Raw genomic sequence first — 17,660 nt, 5'->3', positions numbered from 1 at the left:
TTGATTGACCCTTAACCTAAATTTAAATAATATGTGATCAGCTGAAAAGGAGCTTTCGCAAAAAAAAGAATATGCATATGGACTAAGAATTTTTTTCCACTTATTTTCATGCTAATTGAAATCTTTAGGAAGAAAACTCTTCAGAAAGGGATCTATCATGAAAGTGCTGACAGTCACTTAAGCATTATGCTAGTAACAAAGTGTAAAAAGCTCTTAGGGGTCTGAAACCCTTCATTCCTGCTTTTTTTTTTTCCTTTCTTTTTTTTTTTTCTTTTTAACCAGTACTCTACAGCTAATGATTCATTGCTGCCACAGTAATACACAGTTGGCACCTACATTTTTTAATGTGTGTGCGGCCTTTAATTGATTGCATTTTGTGGTTGGTTCAGAGAACCCTGAGCACAATATTTTTGCCTTAGAAAAGGAACACAGTATCAACATGTAAGACCTTAAAGCCACAGCAGTATATGCTGCACACCCAGAAGATGAAGCTCTGTCCCTACCTGAGCTGGGGGAAACTTTGCCAGCAACACTGCCAACAGGTGCCAGCTCCCACAAGCTGAGAAAATAATAGCTCTTTTTTCTGGTTTGATGAACACACTGTAGCAGTAATTACATCATTTAATACATAGGTAAATCAATGGCGCTTGACAACTCACAACAAACAAGATGGAGGGAGACAGAGAAGAGGTGGGTGTAGTAAAAAAACCCCACCAGCTTCTTTTTGTTCAAGCCGAAGCATTTTATTTGATCTGAAACAACACAATTTGTCTACTGATTATTTTTCAGGTAAGATATGAATAAAAAACAAAAGCATAATTTAGAATACAAATGTTTTCTTTGAAAAATATCCAACGTTTCAGATTTTTCAAATCTTTTGTCGTATTTTCCTAATGTATTTATGCACTAAGTTGAATCTGAAGTTAAAATACTTTTCCCTTGAAACCACATTTTCCGGCTTGGTAGGATCACAGATGTAAAGGCCGTGAGAAAGCTTCACTTGTTCTCTTTGCAAGACCAAAGCATTAATTCCAAACCTTTACTAATTTACATGTGAGCTGAAACTTACCAAAAAGGAAATTTTTATTCTTTATATAGTTCAGGTTCTGGACTGTGAACAGGAATAGGAACCGCAGTCCCTTCTTTCCAGTCCTTAACAATAGCCTGCAGATGAAAGGGCAGACCTGCGTGTACATAAGTACCTCTCCAACGAAAAGTAGTTCAACTAACAACATGGCACAGTGATCTTCCCTCTCACTTTCCTGCATCGTGTTTCTCATTCTCTGCTCAGGCACTGCCTACCTGAATAGTGCAAGCTTTTCAGAAGAGGGCTGTCATTGCCATAGTTCTCTGCAAAATGCCCAGCACATTAGCTAGGCAGTGATGGTAATTCTGCCTCGATCCCTCATCATCCCCTCCTAACAGAATACATCATCTTCATCTTTTCTGAGCATTCTGCAACCATGAGTCGACTTTTGTGGGGGATGATCAGTAGGAAGAAACAAGGTTGTAGTTCAAAATGTCTCTGTTCACTTCTTTTCATGTCTCTAGAATGAATTAAACTATTTCCATTTTAAAAATGGAGAGTGAAAAAAAGACAAACATGCTCTACAAGTTGAGCATTATGAAGCACCTGCAAACTGTTCTGCAATGTTGCATGAAGAAGAAAAAGAAATGACTCATAGGTGGCTGGGAGAGTAATGCCTGAAAATACGTCTTTGCCATGGCAGAGGGACAGTGTTGAAATTTGCTGTGGGCTCCTTTGATAATTAGGTACAACTGACAACTCTGCAGGCAGGCTTAAAGACTCCGATTCCTTCTTTAATAGCCCTGGTTCAATTTAAATGACATGTTTATTACTGCTGTGATAAACCCACCTGGCAAGCAAAGCCTCTTTCTCCTTTTCCCCCTACGTATGTCTTACATTTGGGGATCTTAATTCAAGGGAAGGCAAGGAGGCAGGTTACAGAAGGGGTTCATAGCCTCTAGGTCCTGCAGTGCTGATTAGTTACCTTTTATTATAAGGCTCTGTAACAAGGTCTAATAAATAACGAGAAGCCCAGAGCTACATACATATTACTCATGGTGAAATCTGCTTACCAAAAGAAAACGTTCCACGGGTTTGATTTTAACAGAAATGTTCAAGTCATGTGCATTCTTATTTTAGTGCTTTCATAACAGCACACTAATTGACTGGTAACTATGCATGCTAGAAGATGCAAACTAGGGATGGATGTTTCGTACACCCACACTGCACTGATCTGCAAACCTGAACTCTCATCACATACAGCAAATCCAGTGACGCAATGGATGGGTACAGTCCAGGGTAAAGATAGCACCAAAAATTCGGAGTGCTGCTACATTTATGAACTAATTTAACATAGGGGATGCAGAGTTAAAATGTTACAGTATTTGCCAAAGGAACAATTCATGACATATCTTGGTCTGGTTGTAACAATTCCCCATTACTTGTAGTTTATCAACATCAGCAGAAATGTGCTGATAATACCATATAGAAGCAAACTGATGAGAAAAGCATCTAACCAGAAAGTTCACCATGGCTCATCAAATTTGAAACATACATGACATTTTTTTGAAATACATCAATAAACATGACTGGGTGGAAGGTGTGGGCTGGCTCTGGGCACTGACAGAGAACAGTTGGTGCTGCTTAGTTTCCCTGAAGCAGCATACCTGCAATGGTACACATAAACAAGAGCTGTTACTGTGAAAAAAACATTTGCAAAAAGTTACTACTGTAGTTGCTATAGCTACTTCTAAATGAAAAAAGGTATGGACTGTGGCTCTGCTGGCAATGATGCAGTAGGTTTCGGTAAATGCTGTGTTTTTAACGCTGGGTGTGATGCACAGGATTAGGTACATGTTAAGTAGCTTTGCTGAAAAGAAGATTCACTGAATTGCGTTAAGTCTGTAAACTGAATCAAAGAATTTTAATGGAGTGAGAAAAGGGAGTTGTCACAAAATTAATTTGAAACATGAACGTGTAACGATATGGCACAATGAAGGACAAATAGAGCTTTTTCAAACTCAGTTTCACTAACAAATGCACATAAAAGAAAAGTTTTGAACTGTGCTATAGCTGGAGAGCTCTTTAAATACAAACCTCAAATTGTCCTTCTGATGTAGAGGAAGAACATGGCCAAAAGCACTCTGTTCATATATATATACCAGAGAGGACACAATGTTGTTAAATGCCAATTGCTTGCAGTGGCAGAAGTTTCCAATAATTGTATTTTGTGGTCAGAAGCCCAAAAGAGGATTGCACACTTAAAGCCATTCTAGCAATATATAAATTGAATCTGTATGCAATTAAGGTGCAATGTTAGGTCAGTTATTTTAGTACATCTTAATAACTAGTGGCTAAATGGCTGAACTTCAAATTATTGATCAGGTAATAAAGCAAAGGAGTCTCTCTCTCTGCCTGCGGTCCAAAATCACTTTCACAAGAAACAAACAACTCAGAAATGAAACCAAAAAATTGTGCAATGAAAGGTGCAAAGACCTTGCCTTTCTTTATAATCTATATTCATTGTACCTATAGGAGCTGGGGCAACCTTGTCCGTAGCATAACCATAGCTCAGTCTTTGCTCAAAGAGCTATTAATCAGGTAATTATTAAACAAGGAAGACAAGATGATGCTGTTAGGTGCAAATTCCATGAATGTTCATGGGGATACAAGTGTCTTTTTTCTTTACAACTGGTACAGCAAATGATAACCAGCATCTGGAATCGGCCAAGCACAAGTTGGATATTGAACATTCTCACACAGAGACTTCCTCCTCTTCCTTAAGTGTTAAGAATGGAGGAAAAAATGCTGCTCTTTGAGAGCCCTAGTTAAGGCATACTGAGAGCTGCATCACAAGCAGACATTCAGTAGAAGAGAAAAAGTATGGTGTCTTCGACAGGATCTTTAAGATTAACACTGATGCTGAAATGAATGTCATCTTGCCAAGGACTGCCACAAGGGGCAGCTGCAGTGGACAGCATCATTTCCACATGGGGCTAAAATCAACCCCCAAACCACTCCAGAGATGCTTCAGCTACCATCAGGGGAATTTCATAACAGATTCTCAGGCACATAGATAGCTGCTATGTCTTTTAAGTTGATTTGCTAGAAGGGAGAAGGAGTAACTCACACTGGCCTGGTTCCAAGTCATTCATCACTCTTCAGACAGAAAACTATTTCCACTTCCAATTAAAAAAACTCTTTCAAAAAACCCCAACGGGATTTTGGGACATACCATGTTTTCAACAGTAAATACTCCAAAAAGTACCTGACTTCGCCTTCTCTAATGTGACCTTCTAATTCTTCTATGAATTTTTCCCCTTTCATCCAGTAGATCATGGGGCCCGATTCTCCACTGAATCCAAAGAAAGCTTTGCAGGCCACGGTCAGCGGGTTTCCTGAGGACAAGAAGAAAAGAGGGGGTGTTAGACACTTTGTCATGGCTACTAGTGAAAGAATGATTAAAAGAAATCTAAACACCTCAGATAAATCTTCCCACTTAAAATCAGAGGGGAAAAAAAAAAAAAAAAGAGGAGTAACTATAAACCATAGGAAAAAAGGTGATGTTGACTGGTACCTTAGGAAATAGCTGTGAAATGAAACTCTGAGGTTATCGATAATTTCATTTTTCCCTGAAAGATACTACATGAACAATGAGAAGGTATGGAAAAGGTGGCAACATAAGGGGATGTCAGATTGGTTGTTAAAAAGAAAGAGATGACTTCTTTGTCAGACTCCCGGGATCTCTACCAGGACTGGGGAGCGTGCCCTAAGAGGCCAGTAAATCACTGAACTTGCTTACTGCTGCTGATCCACCTGTAAAAAAGACAGAGTAATTTCTTCCTCACTTAGACAGAAATCAAATGTTAATGAAGTCTTGGTAAGCTGTTCAGTGAGCTTTTAAAGATCCCCAAGTAATACATGATGCCAGTGAGCACCAACAACACTCATGTTACTGTCAACAGGCTTTTGGCAAAAGACCAAACTTCAAAGCATTATTCAAGCAATAAATAACTCTTCCTTTCAGCTCTGCACAAATACATCCAAAAGAAAGAAAATAAACCTTGGAAACTAATCAGATTTCTTTTCTCTCCAAGAATTCAACATTTAGATGGGCTTTTGTTTGGCTACAGCTCTAGTTGCACTAGCTAGTTCAGGACTGTGCTTACACTGCCATGACAGATGGTTGTCTGCCTGCAGAAGAAAAAAAAAAAAAAAAGAATAAAAAAAACCCAGACAAGCCAGGAAATTCAGGAAAACCATGCTTGTTCTCTTAGTATGCAAATACAGCTGCTGCAACCACTTCTTTTTCCCTATTTTACCCAGCATAGCCCAGGTTACAAAGCAGCTACAGAGTCACTAACTCACATGGGAGGACAGACCTCATTTAATGTCAATGGAGACTCCTGCTGAGTCTTCCAGGACTTGGGTCGAGCATAAAAAATCCAAATAATGCATTTTACCATATTTAGAAGAAATGTTTTATTATGCCAGCCATTCTCAGTGCCAGCAGGAGACTCCTTTGATGCTGAAATAGAACAGGCCTACACTTCTCAAAAACAGCTAGTCATTTGGAGCACATTGGTTGCTTGGGCATGGTTTAATAGTTTCACATCAGTTACTCCTTGTCCACTCAGCAGTGATAACTCACTGTGTGCATGCTTGGAGCATATGAGAGCTGTGTGTTAAAGCATCTTTGCCTAAACCCCCAAAGAGCTGTCCTAAGTCAACTGCTTGCAGTTGTCTATCCATTATTTCAGTGCCCAATTTAAGACACATCAAAAGAGTCTGATTAGTCAGGAAGTGCAGCACTCCCAGCCACTGAAAATCAGCCGCCTTTAAATTGTTTCCAAGTCAAGATCCAAAATTACAAGTCCTTTTGAAACATTAGGATACAGCAAGAAAAGGTTTAAAGACTGCACTTCAGTCTGTTTCTCAAATAGCAAAAGACAAAAATAGAAAATGTTTATCCTGAAAATGTTTTACAGACTCTTTGATTATCTCCACATTCGCTATGAACTCTGGTACCACAGCTGGCCACTGAACACGTGCTGACGCTGACAGATTGTATACAACCAGCTCAAACGTCCAAAATACAAGAAGAGGTGGATATTCATCCCACAACATTGACCACCATCATAAGAAAGTTCCAAACTTTATTAACTAATGAAGTCAAAAACACATCTAGGCAGACACTTAACCCCATTACAAGACAATATTGGAGAAGTCTGTTCCCTTCTGCTCCTAACCCGTTCACCCAGCCCTGCGAGGTGCTGTGTGCCCTCCACGGGTGGAGGGGAGGATTGGAGTCCCTGGCTGTATCCATCTCCTGTTTCCCTAACGTGCTGGATGCCTATGAGGTGTGAGGTCTTTTGTGCCGCTTGCCTCGGAGTCATGATACACATCTATTTAAATACCACTTAGTGATTCCTAGCATGTGGCTGTTCAGTCCGTGTTTGATTTTAATAGAGAAAGACAATTGTATCAATGTGAAAAAGAAAAGGGTATCAGCACTGACAGTATATGCCCTTTTCCTGGCACACCATGCCAAGCATTAAGTGTTACAAGGAAAATATATTACAGGGTGTGCTTTTCCTCAAACCAGCAAATTTTTACTTAAAAACAAACCCTGAAGAAAGGAAAATATTCCAAGGTGAGTCTAAGATTTCTATACATGCAGAGTAAATATCCTGAGGTAACACATCTGATCTGAAGAAATAAGACGTTTTCTATACAAATAGGAAAACCTGAAAAACCTAGTGGTTGTTACACAGCTTCTGTAATAAACAAACCCAATATAAAGCATCAGTAGCCTTTACTGTGACAGCCTGCATGCTCTGAACATGCCCAGGCAGATCTATTTCCCAGCTTTGCCATGAGGGAAAACCAGCAGAATAAACTAATACTGTCAACAGCAAACTTTAGAGTGAATTAGTGTTTTCAGCTCAAAGTCTAGGACTGGCCACACCTGAAAAAAACCAGCCCATCTCATCTGCAAACCCATCACCGATGAGAAGGAACTGTAAGCAATGGGTTTCTCATGGAACAACTGATTTTTATCTCAGTAGCAGAATGATGCACATCTAGGTTGAGCTGATCTGTCCTGGGTAGAAAGAGCTTGGAATTTGATGACACTTGAAGGTCCCATCCAAACACAAACTCTCACACACTGTTCTTCTACTCCTCCAGCTGGTAAGGACATCATCTCACTCTTCTCTAGCTATCTGAAGCAGCTTCTGCTTTTTAAGTCTCATCACACCTTTGTGAACTCTGGAAGCAGGACAAAGTCAGAAAAGGTAACAACAGCTCTTCCTTGCAGAAAGTTTATCTACTCAAATAAGCTTCCATAAGGAACGTAAGGGAGGTTTCCCCTCTCCTGCTATGTTAAGGCACAGCTGGCCACAGCAGCAACCTGTTACTACTGGTTTTCAGGGAACTCCAACCAATTCCCACCCAGAAAAGAACATAGCATGTCTCACTGCATTTCTCTCCCAAGTACTGAGATACTAAAATACCCGAATTCCCTGGTTCCTAAATGTACCCTTGAATATGGGGAGAAATGTGCTGAGCATGGAAAGTGCCCTTTGCAGGTCCTGATCTTGGGGCTGGCTTTAAGCCATGTGGTGTCACACTGAGACACAGTTCCAGGCAGAAGGAACTAACAGGCAGTCTGCAACTCCAACAACTCATCTTGTGTAAGGCCCAAACTTTTGCATATCATTACTGCTATTCTGCATGACACTAAGTAGTTCCACAACTAACTGTTCTTATTAAGAAAAAAATCACCTTGCATCACTTAATTAACAACATCAAAGTTCCTAGAATGAATGCTATCCTAAGTTTTCCATTTATAAATGATTTCTGTTTAAATCAGACACATCAGTTGCAATTTTAATTAATAATTTGCTCAGAAACAGAGAAAATTATTAGTAAGATTTTTAAGAATCAACAGTTGAGATAGTATTTTAAGAAACAAGGGAAGAAACTAGAAAATCCTGCTTGTAGACATCACTGAGTCTACTGCTTTGCTGGGGTCACCTTGTTACAGTAAAGCCTCAGGTTCCAGCAGAAGTCTCTGCTTTTGCTTTTTTTCCCTCCTCTGTCAATCAGGCAGGCTTGTCGCAAACTCCCAGCTGATAAGACACAACCACTGGCAATAGAAATTACATTTTTTTCTAAATCTTATTGTACATTTTTCACCTGACCATTTGCATAACAAATCTGCATGAACTCTACCATACATTGTAGCATTTTTTTCTGAAAATAAGAATCCCACAGAAATGCAATTATTCAAGCAAAACAGCTGCCTGATGGCAGTAGGAATACTGGTTAAGGATGGAAAAAGAGTCTGCAAAAGAATGTAGCCAGGCATGATTCTGGATGTGCTTACTGCAGGTCCTACATGCTTTGAAAGAGAATGAAAAATCCTTCAGTACAGTCCCTCTTGAACGAGGAATGCTCCAAGTAACAAGTAAATGAAGCTTAAAATACCTAGAAGTTCTTCAGTCTTTTAAAAATGTAAGTGCCAAGATGAGATGACTGACCAGCATGGCAGACAAAAGCTGTTCACAGATCGTAAGATCTGGCTTATGCCAAGGACCTTTTCAGGGATTTTTTTTTAAAACACAGATTGATTGTTTCTTTTTCTTTCACTCGTTTTGCACAAGTAGTTGTATTTTGTGGCTTATTTGTGAGCATCTACTCAAGGCTGCAACACAGAGTTTGTATTCTCCGATGTCCACATTCTGCTGGTTCTTTGTTCTTCCAGCAACTCAGGCTTTCACTCATGGAGCAAATCATCCCAGAGCAACCCCATCAAACTGCCAAAGCCATCTATGAATCCTTAGGTGCATTTTTTGTTTGTTTTGTTTTTCCCCATAGTTTGAAACAGTAGCATTTTTTCCAATTCTTTCACATTTTTGTGCCAGATACACCACTCTCAACAAGCCTGAACTGAAGCAGATGATCCTTCCAAGCTAGTGGCAGAACTGACTATAAGTGTCAAAGGAAGACCTCCTTGTGTACCAAGGAACATCACAAGTCAATCCTGCACGTGTCACTAGCTGGATTTACATCTTCAGCTCCAGCTGGGTGTTAATATTATTGACTGTAACATCATTGCTTTTACCTATTTCAGGGCTGGATGCTGTATACACGTCGAAGGGAAAACAAGTGCGCTGCTGCCACCAAAAAATTCCATCACTCCAAGTCTCTCATTGATGCATATGCATCATGTAGCTCCTCTCTGATAATGGTGCTTGTGTCTCTTTCCCTACAAGTCTGACAGAGAGAAGTGTTTGCAAAGGAGCAGCTTCCCACTCTTGACACATGCAGATGTTATGCAGGCACTTCACAGGCTTTGTTTCTTCAGTTTGCTGAGACAGAGGACAAGAAAGGCAGGTGACATCACATCTCAGTAACTGTATTCTACAGGCTGTCTGCAGAATCAGATCTGACTTTGCAGGCTGTGAGGTTTGCAAAGCAAATCTCCATGTCACTGACAAGAACATTATTGTTCTAATGTGCTTTACAAGTGCTAGAAACTGGCCAAATAGCAGCAGAGTGATTTAAATTGCCCTGGCAAGGCAGGCTGGGTTGTATACTACTGTGAAGAACACATTTCCTTTTCCTTCAGAAGGACATCCTGGATAAAAAGATACGGGAGGCAGAGCTTATGCCTGCAATTTATCCACAAAACAAATGCCAGGGGCAACAGAGACCTTGACTCATGAAAAACAATCTCTGTGTGTGGTAGCTTCTATCTAGTTAGCAGAGAATGTCAATTTTATCTAAGTCCCTTGCAAGGACATCTTCTTAGCTGTTCCCTTATGCTCGGCAGTAAGAGGCAGAACCCAGCAGCACACTGAGGTGGTGCAGCCTGAGCCAAACCATGGGTTTTGCTTTGCTGGCTGATGCTGAACGTCAGGCTGAGCTGCCACCAGGGGTGCAAGGATGGCAACAGCAGCAAATGGTGCCCACTCAAGTTGACTCTTGCAATCTGAGTGCCAGACCCTGCGGCTGAGCTGCTGAGCCCTAGACCTCTGCCCAGGGCTCATCCGCAATGGGATGACTTCCTAAAGAAGTCAGGAGGCATTCAGCAAAGGTAGCTGAGGATATGCTTGGGTTTTTCTCCTGTCACCCAGCACAGCTGATCACCTGTGTTTCCCAGTCCCCCTCAGCAGAGATCAAGGCGCTGCTGTACCACTCCATAACATCAGGGTCTTCAGCATCTGTTCTATACCTGGCTAAGGTGGCACCGAAATTGTTCACAGATTTATCTGCTACTGAATTTAGACAAAGCTACAAAAACCCACAAAAACCTCAGGTACATTATCGCTTCCCTCCTTTATTTTTTTCCTGGACATCTCCCAGCATTGCTTAATCAAAGATTCCATGTTTTGTTTAGTACAACAAGATTTACCAAGTCAGTGCTAATTACTCTACCTGGGCTTCTTTTACTTGGCTATTCTACAGAATGCAAGCCTAGCTGTGTGCTAAATCACATTAACCCATTTAGGTAAAAGTCTCATGGAGTTCAGTGAGTAGTTTGAGCATTAGTGGATCCAGTGAAAATAAAACATACTCAAACCAAATTATTTTCCCTGACTGAGGAAAAAAAATTAATTACAGAAAATTCTATAATGTTTCAGCAGCCAGTAGGTTCATGACTGAACATGATCCTTCCAAACATTTGCATAATTAAAGATCAACCAGGAATTAATGAACTGAATGCATTAGGGGAAAAAAAAAAAAAAAAAAAGAAAAGAAAGAAAAATAGGGAAATCCAACCTCACTAGCCTCCAGAAATTCAGTTAAAGAACATGTAAAACCACACACGTACAGATATATACTTTACTAAGATTGATTTATTCTCCAAGTTTCTACAAAGAAATGGGCTAAAGGAGGTGTTCTTCCCCTAAGTAAGCCCCTGTGTTGTGAACAGCCTATGCTAGCCATACAATGATATTCTGGTAGCTGTATTGATACGTAGGAAAAATGAAAGGTGGCAGTACATGACATACATTAAGTGGGCTCTTCAGTCATGTAAGAACTTTTTGACTAAGGCAAGTCTGGCAATAACAAAGAGCCCAGTAAAAACTTTGACAAGAAAAATGCAAGAGATCTTTAGGTCTTGTTTTGTCCTCTGTAGTTTATGATCTTAATTCTAACCTTCTCTCTTGCTCTGCTCTTATTTCTTATGCCCTGAGACAACACAAAACACATGGCCATGAGATATTTGTGCTTTTCTGTCTCACTCAAGTGAGCAAATGGCATATATAAAAAGTAGCATAAAAATAACACTGACTAACAGCAAGCAGCAAAACTCCAAACATGAAACAAAGCAACTAAGTCTCTAGGCAGTTTGTTGCCAAAACCAGAAGTCAACGTGTTTGCTGGCATTCCAGACAGCCCCAAAGCCTTCTAATTTAAACAACACAATCATGACCCACTGCAAGTGCTGCTTGTAGGCTGGGTTATTGACCGTGGCTCTCACAAAAAGGGAAAAAACTAAAACACCCACAAGGCTGAAATGTTGCCGATAAAAAGTTATCGGATGTTCTAAAAATTAATCAATAAAGGCAAAATCTCCTAGAGCAACTTTCTTCCAAAAGCATCCCAGAAAAAAATCCCAAACCCCACCCCTACCAAAGCAAACCTCACCTAAATCCTGCAAAATCCTTTATCCCATTTTCAGAACTGCCTTTGGGTCATAATTTGAAATCTTAGTCATTGAGAGCTCAGGTGTAACTGAGAGTCAAGGATTTCAGTGTTCCAGTTATTCACCTACAATGAAGACAGATGCTTTGTGGGATTTCCAGAAGCAGCTTGACAGCTGCCTTGTGCTGACTATAATTCATGCTCATTGCTGAGGGTCTGAAAATCTCATTTATGTGCATTTTGAGGCACAGAAATATTATTTAAGAGAAACGCCCTGTAGGTACTTAAAAAGCATTCCCTTGGTGGTAGAGTTCCTAGGGCCGGGGGAGCCCACTGGCAACAGAACAGTGACATCCAGACTAAGGTGAAGTAAGCAGGGAGCGAGATGGAACAAACCATCTCACTATGACCAGGGCATGGGTATGGCTTCATGCTGTCACAGCAATCATTTCCCTCTCTTCTGGTATCACCTTTTAACATGGCCAAAACAGATGGTGACACACAGGTGGGTTGCTCTAAGAGAAGAGTAGGAAAGGAAAAAATTATTCAGAGGGACACTTGCTTCCTTATATCACTGTCCCATAGCGAGAAGGAGAAACAGCCAACTGTTGGTTTGAGCTACAAAGAGATGGACCACAAAGAGATGCTCCTGTCTCCTCCCAGCAACCTGCTGGTTCAAGGGGAAGGTAGGGTCCTATGCCACAAATGGCTGCTTCTTGCCAGCTTCAGGACTTTCCAACTCTCCAACTTGCCCTGCATAAAATTTTCTATGAACATTCGTGTCTTACGTTCCAGTTTCCTGAGCAAGTACATCTTTGATCTTTTCTCTCAGGGGCAAAAGAGGATGAAATCCAGCATCTCTTTCCAGAGAACAATCTGGCTTCACGCAAAGGAAGTGCATGGAGGAAACAACCTAATCAAGGTCTGCCACCATCAGTGTGGCCAAATGCCAAACCTTACCCACATGAGCATGTAATGGGTATCCAGCTGTACGTCTTAGTGAGTTCCCATTTAGTAGGCAGAGGGTACATTCAAGGTTGCTAAAGAAACCAGCTGCAGGCTGCAAGAGACTGAAGAAATTATGCTAAACTTCTTCCAACTTTCGTGTTAATTTTTAAATAGATGATAAAACTTCTTAGGACAATGACTAAAGAATGGATAATTCTTCTTCGCTTAGAAAGGACAAAGCAAACATGAACTCATGCTTCATGTTATGGATGTCCTGCCCTATAAACAAAGTGACACCCTTTGAAATCAATGCATGCTTCAAACTAGGGAGTCAGCCGGGGTGTTTTAGTACTTAGTTTGTGACTGGTCACTCAACTCCTGCTTAGATTTTGGCTAACCCAGCTCATGCTAAGGCTTGATGTAAGCTGGGAGCAGTGCCACTGGCTCAATGCGAGAGCACCATGTGGGCAGGACAGGCAGCCAGACAGAGCTAAAGGACCACTATGCACCATGATCCCCTGCAAACTGCTGTCTCCAGCAGCCATTACCTTTTGCCTGGAAGTTTCCTCAGAATGCACTAACTTATGGAAATGGTATAGATCAAACCTCCAAGGTGGAGGGTATAAAACATCAGTTTACCCAAAAAACCTTGTGAAGCGAATCGAATAGCAGCTGGACTGCTGAGGCTTTCATGCGTCCTGGTATGATACAAGGGGACACCCACAAGTTGATGGAGGAGGAAGGATGAGCACTCTCACTGTCAGCTAGGTAACTAATTCTTTTCTTTTGCTCATAGGTGCACGATATTGAGAGTTATGGGCTATAACTACTGAAACCTTATGACTTGAGCAGTGAATAAGTGAATCCACATGATACACTAATCTGGGCAAAAGGGGACTGAGCCCCTGTTTGTCATGTTTGTTCATTATATTTCTTTATTAGCTCATGAAATAAAGTTTAAATCACAGAGTACATTGCCCTGTAAATCTGAACGGACCGTGACATCAGCTTTGTACAAGGGCATTAATGGAAAAACTAACTCGCCCTGAACAGCTTGCTAATATCTCCATAGTGCCCTGAGCAGGCATGTAGAGCCAGAAACGTTAATGCGGTTAACAAGGTCCAGAACATCACCTTGATAGACTTATTTAGTCCTTTCCTTTCTCTGCTGTCACGGTCCTGACAGTGCACAGGAATGGGGTAGAAGGGCTAAGAAAAGGGGCCAGACACAAAAGGCAATAACTGCTGCAACCTTCTTACTTCTCCAGCTTTCCTAGCCTTCCTATAATAAATCAAACACAGTGCTGGGTCGTCCTGGTCAGGGGGATGAAGAGAGAGATGCCAATCACCTCTGAAAATGAATGTAACCACAACTGTCACCTCATTTGGCCTCAGTTATGCAGGTGGCCTCTCATGCCCGGGAACAGGGCTTGCTAGAGCCTGTGATAAGATGACACAAGTTCTCACTTCCCCTGCACAATGGGACCAACAGGGACACAGCTACTGAGATCAGCTTGTACTCAGATGAGAATCTACAACTGACTGATGTGCTTAAAGCTCAGCAAATAAACATTTTGCTGAACAGGGAGAGGGTTCCCCGTTGATTAAATTTAGGCACGTGTTTAAGTGCTCTGCTGAGTAAGGGCAACAGTGAGTTCTAAATAGAGGCTGTAGTTATGAAAAAGATTTAAAAAGGAAAACAACAGCCACAGAGCAAAATTTTAACCAAGCTAACTCCAGTAAGTAACTACCATTTATTATTTACTTAAATTTAAAGAAAACATTTAGGGTGTGTAGGAAAATAAAACACAGTTCAATAAATACAACCTGTATTTTCCTTATTGAATGAATCACTATTGTTCATCAGTTGTCCAATAAAGAATTTACAGGGAAGTTTAATCTCTTCTAATTTCTAAAAATTAAAGGACACATTTTTCTTTTCCCTTCTTTTTGTTAAAAAAACCAAAAGTAATGATAAAAAAACCCCAAGTAACATTAAGGTGGATAGTATTTTAATAAAAAGTCAATCACACAGAAAACTCTCACTGGTTTACATCTTTTCTTTCTCTTTTATTTCTTTTTTCCCCAAAACCTTGGGGTAAGAATCTTTTAACCAAGACACAAGACCTAAGCCAGACATTTGTATCTTGGGTGCAACAATTTAGCAAGCATTTAAGAATGAAAGGGTCATGAGAAATTTTATAAATTCGGACAATTTCTCAGAGTTAAAACTACTCCTTCCTAAAGAGATACAGTGGCAATCCCTTGTGCTCAGTAATTTGAGCCATAACCTATCAGTTCAGGTAAGTGCCAGTTGAAAATGACCTGGGTTTGTTTTGTTGGTTTGGTTTTTTTTTTTTCTGACAGATGTGATTTACAGAAGTCAATAGACTAATTGCCCTAAACCTATTAGCAGTGCAGACTCAGATTTACCCTAAGCCTCCTGCTTTGCATTCAGTTGACAGCATTCACATTAACCACACAATAAATGTAATTTTAGTTGAACAGGAGTCTAATAATCTAATTTTTCCCTAGGTGAGTGCCAAACAATGAAGTCTGTAACTTAGAACTCCTAAATTCTGTCCCATCACTTTCCCCCCCCTGGATCTTTATACAGTGAATGCACAGCCCGTGGTTTCACCTTACCCAAATCTACTTCACCCTCATTCTCAACATTGCTGATTATTGATGATTAAAAGCACTCCAAAAATGAAAAAAAATCCACTTTGCCGGCTCAAGCAGAAACTCCTGCAAAGGGGTTTACATTCATGGTGATGAGACATCACATGCTTGCAGAAAAGAGTGGGAATTTCAAGACATAGCAAGGCAATCATCCCAGGATTGTAAAACTCGATGAACAGGGAAGGGAAGATGTCTCTGCAAGGACTAACTCTGGCCTTCTCTAGATCACAGCAGAGCACCCCTGAAGGAGGATAATACTGTCTTTGGCTCACAGCACCAGAGGAGCAGGGCCCAGCTTTTATAAACTCCTGTTCCAGGTTTGAAAGGAGGCAAAACTGTCAGACTAAGCTATAGACACAGACTGGATGGTACCAGCTTTACCATACTTGCCACCAGCATGGGATGCCGCAAAGCCCACATCTCATGTGCTCATGGGACTACACTGGGAAACAGGAGCATGAATTCACTCTCAGGTGGTCCCATTGTCTTGGGGATTTCCCAGGTGGCCACATCACCTGGCTGTGGATTCCCCACAGCTAAGGCAAATGGCACAAACAGGTCATACTCTGAGAGGAAAGTGGGCTCAGAGCAAGAGATCCTCTGACCAGGCGTGGCATACAAAGCAAAGACAAGGATAAGAAACCTTTTTGAAAGAATAAACCTCCCAATAAATAAAAAACCTTTACCTCCACCCAGTCTCCCCACCCCTCTTGGAGAGAGGGATGTCACGTCTTCTTGAGACTTACAAGAAGATATTATGAATTTGAATCTGAATTATATTGAGAAGAGGGAACCTTTATTACCCTGCTGTGGAGAATTCAGCGTGAACTCTCCATTTAGGAGAGCCATGTTATGAGTGAATTCAGAGCAACCTCCTGAGAATTTAGCATGAACTTAGGCGGCTGATTTTAAAAAGACTATTTGCTATTAAAGAATGAAGGGGAATCAGGAAATACGAGCTCTTCTACACTGTGGTCAGGGCTCTCAGCCCTGTTATGCACAGCAGGCAAAGCACCAGTGAGCTACTGTCTGGCCCAGGTAGGAGTCCAAGCCTGCCCTTCGCTCTGGCAGGCTGTGAGCAGCTGTGCAAAAGCACTGAGCACACAAAGCTGGCTCCCACAGAGAGCAACTTTGATTTCATACAGTCCTGGAGCTTCAGAATACCCCTCCTTGTGTCTTGTCCAGGGTGGTGTTTGGATGTAAGGCAGTATCTTAGGAGCTCAGGATCTCAGAGCAGGATCTTAAAAAAACCCTCCTGAGAGAAAAGCTTTGCTCTTCTTTATTGCTTATCTCTTTTCTTAGCTGTGCTGGTGCTGAGAAGGAAATTAAGCCGCTCCCTGTAAGATCTCATGTGAAACCATGGTCACTTCAGTGCCAAGATTGTTATTTGAGCTTTTTTCTAGTGTCAGAAATCTTTGTGTGGCCTTCACCCGAATTAACCAGAGAAGGTTACAGACTTGCTTTTTCCTCCCTTGGGAAAGCTCCTGCCACCATCCGAAAATTAAGCAAGGACCCAGGTAATTGTGATCATCTGGAAGTGTAACGGTCTAATCACACACAGATGTGTAGGAGCAAGACCAAAGGACTGGCCTTTAGAGATGTGCATCTGCTACCTGGCAGAGCACTAAATGAAGCTGTGTCTGCAGCTGATAACAGGCTAAGGCAAATGCCTGCCCCCAAAGTCTTGTGAATGTTCATTTTAAGGATTTTTTAAAGGGATGCTGCACATGTTCTCAAAAACCTCATGTAACAACACAAAACAGAAACAAATACAACAGAAAAAAACCTTCTGTAGTCCAGAGTGGATTTTCCAACACAGGAAAGTCACCATTGCTCCATGCACAGGGAGTCATAAACATGGCCACGGTTCACTGTTATCCTCCTCCAATGCCCAGAGGAATACGGGGAAATGGTACCTAGCGCTGGGGCATACCTGTGAAGAGTTGTTAGCTGCCCTGAGGGGCTGTTCTGCTTTGCAGTCAGAGAGGTTTTTCTTCAGGTCTTTTTCTGTTGACTCTGCTGAGTATTAGAGACAGAAAAGGCCAGGTGAAATTTCTCCTCTGTTTGGATAATGATCTTCTGTGCTACCTTGTTGAGAACCAATGTGTCTGAACTAATTTCTTTCATTTTTTCTGTCAAAACCATAATTATTTCCTTAATCAATCCATTCTTCCTTGGGCTAGGGGTCACAAAAAGACAGTAACTCAAGTCAGTTTGTCAGGAATTGTCTTCACTGAACTTTCCTCAACCCTCAGCTCGAGAGTCAGCCTTCCTTAAAGCTGTCCACCCTGACATCTGTGCCGACTCCGTGATGGATAGAAAGCTTCTTTTCTTGGGTATGGTT

General features: G+C 41.2%; 1 protein-coding gene across 2 annotated transcripts in view; it reads right to left on the bottom strand.

Moving 5' to 3' along the window:
* IL1RAPL2 (interleukin 1 receptor accessory protein like 2) overlaps positions 1 to 17,660 on the bottom strand; it is a 393,210-nt gene that overhangs the window by 25,388 nt on the left and 350,162 nt on the right. For both annotated transcript variants that reach the window (XM_055818354.1, XM_055818355.1), the window contains exon 7: positions 4,296 to 4,425. In XM_055818354.1, coding sequence (XP_055674329.1) covers positions 4,296 to 4,425 — 130 coding nt within the window. The remainder of the gene's footprint in view (positions 1 to 4,295; positions 4,426 to 17,660) is intronic.

The sequence above is a fragment of the Falco peregrinus genome, chromosome 13, assembly GCF_023634155.1.
Source record: "Falco peregrinus isolate bFalPer1 chromosome 13, bFalPer1.pri, whole genome shotgun sequence".
NCBI classification, from domain to species: domain Eukaryota; kingdom Metazoa; phylum Chordata; class Aves; order Falconiformes; family Falconidae; genus Falco; species Falco peregrinus.
The sequence above is the reverse complement of the archived record's forward strand: the minus strand, read 5'-3'. Positions and strand labels throughout refer to the sequence as shown.